At 39.3% G+C, this 1321-nt stretch overlaps 1 protein-coding gene across 1 annotated transcript; it reads left to right on the top strand.

Annotated features, from left to right (window-relative positions):
* Window positions 1-292: 292 nt before the first annotated feature.
* On the top strand, window positions 293-916 carry LOC147620697 (uncharacterized). The gene has a single exon (XM_086825341.1). It carries the CDS (start codon window positions 293-295, stop codon window positions 914-916), a length of 624 nt encoding a protein of 207 aa, XP_086681467.1.
* The last annotated feature ends 405 nt before the right edge of the window (window positions 917-1321 follow it).

Raw genomic sequence — 1321 nt, 5'->3', positions numbered from 1 at the left:
GGTGTTGGATAGGTGTCACGCTAGTGGCACACTCTTTAGCCTCTAGGCATTTTTGGGATTTATAGCATTCATTTCCATTTTTTCCTATTTACACATTTTTGGGTGGAGGAACTTTTCTAGAGATCCGTTCATGTTGTGCCTATATATATGAGGCATTGTAGTTCATTTCTAATCACGTTGGCTAGTGGTTCATTGATGAGTTCTTGAGTACATTGTCTCTTCTCTCATCTCTTCTTTCTCACATAATGCATGGGGATGTGAAACACTCAAGGGGACATAATCCCTATATTCTATGTGTGGGTTTTGCAAACTAGCCCTGACAAAGTTGAAAACAAGAAATTTGGCTTGTTTTTGCAATGCATGTATAGCTGGTCATTGGAGATCATGCTCTAACAAGTCGTATGTCCAGGAATGGTCACATATTGTTCTCAAGCCTATAACAAAAGGGTTGGACATGGAAGATATGCAAGAACCAATCAATATACTAGATAGGGTGGCTGAGTTTGAAGATGAGAGACCCATGTTTGAGGGATCATTAGATATGCTTGGCCAACTTCTTGTCGAGGGAGACAACTATGCAGTCAATGTAGAGGCTAATAACATAGAAGGAGTAGATTTCAATGTGCTGAAATGTGTAAAAGCAAGGTGGAAGACAGAGAAGGTTCTTAAGGACACTTGGAAAAACAAGTGCGCTAGAGGCACATATGTTGTCACATGTCTTTATTATAAGCAGCAAATGGAGAATCCCACCTACAAACTGCTCGATGACAAGGGTGTGAGCCACACATATTCTCACCTAGTTAGGTCAATCAAGTTTGACATGCCCCTTGTGGATGCTGCCTCCTCTAAGATGTATTATTTATCCCCTCAACTTCACGAGTCCATTTACAATGCCATGTGGTATGAGGCTTCTTGAAAGCTTTTCTATGTATCCTTTTAATATAGTAACCTTTCTTTGAAACCTTGCAAAACATTGTTGAGAGAGTCTCATGTGCAATCAAATATGTATGATGCAGGTTCTCATTTCTTAAACCTGATTTGTTAAATCTAATTTGTATGCAGGTCATTTCTTAAATCTGATTTGTGGAGGTTGTTATTAGCAAAACCTTTGCAAAGTCTCAGAAAAGTGAATTTTGCAATCAAATCTGTGCAGGTTATCATTTCTTAAACATTTGCACTCTCTCAACAAATCAAAGGGCTAATATAAACTTCGTGCTGTGCTGTATTGCCTGATAGGCATGTGGTATATGCTAGCATACCTGCACACATATGACTGCAACATGTACACATATCTAGCAAGCAGAGTGTCTGATCCAGCACC

This window comes from Cibotium barometz, chromosome 31 (assembly GCF_041138505.1).
Source record: "Cibotium barometz isolate CiBa-2024 chromosome 31, ASM4113850v1, whole genome shotgun sequence".
Lineage (NCBI taxonomy): Eukaryota > Viridiplantae > Streptophyta > Polypodiopsida > Cyatheales > Cibotiaceae > Cibotium > Cibotium barometz.
The sequence above is the reverse complement of the archived record's forward strand: the minus strand, read 5'-3'. Positions and strand labels throughout refer to the sequence as shown.

What these genes read in the sequence shown, in the direction of transcription:
- LOC147620697 (XM_086825341.1), top strand. Translation starts at nt 293, where the DNA reads ATGTGTGGGTTTTGCAAACTAGCCCTGACAAAGTTGAAAACAAGAAAT.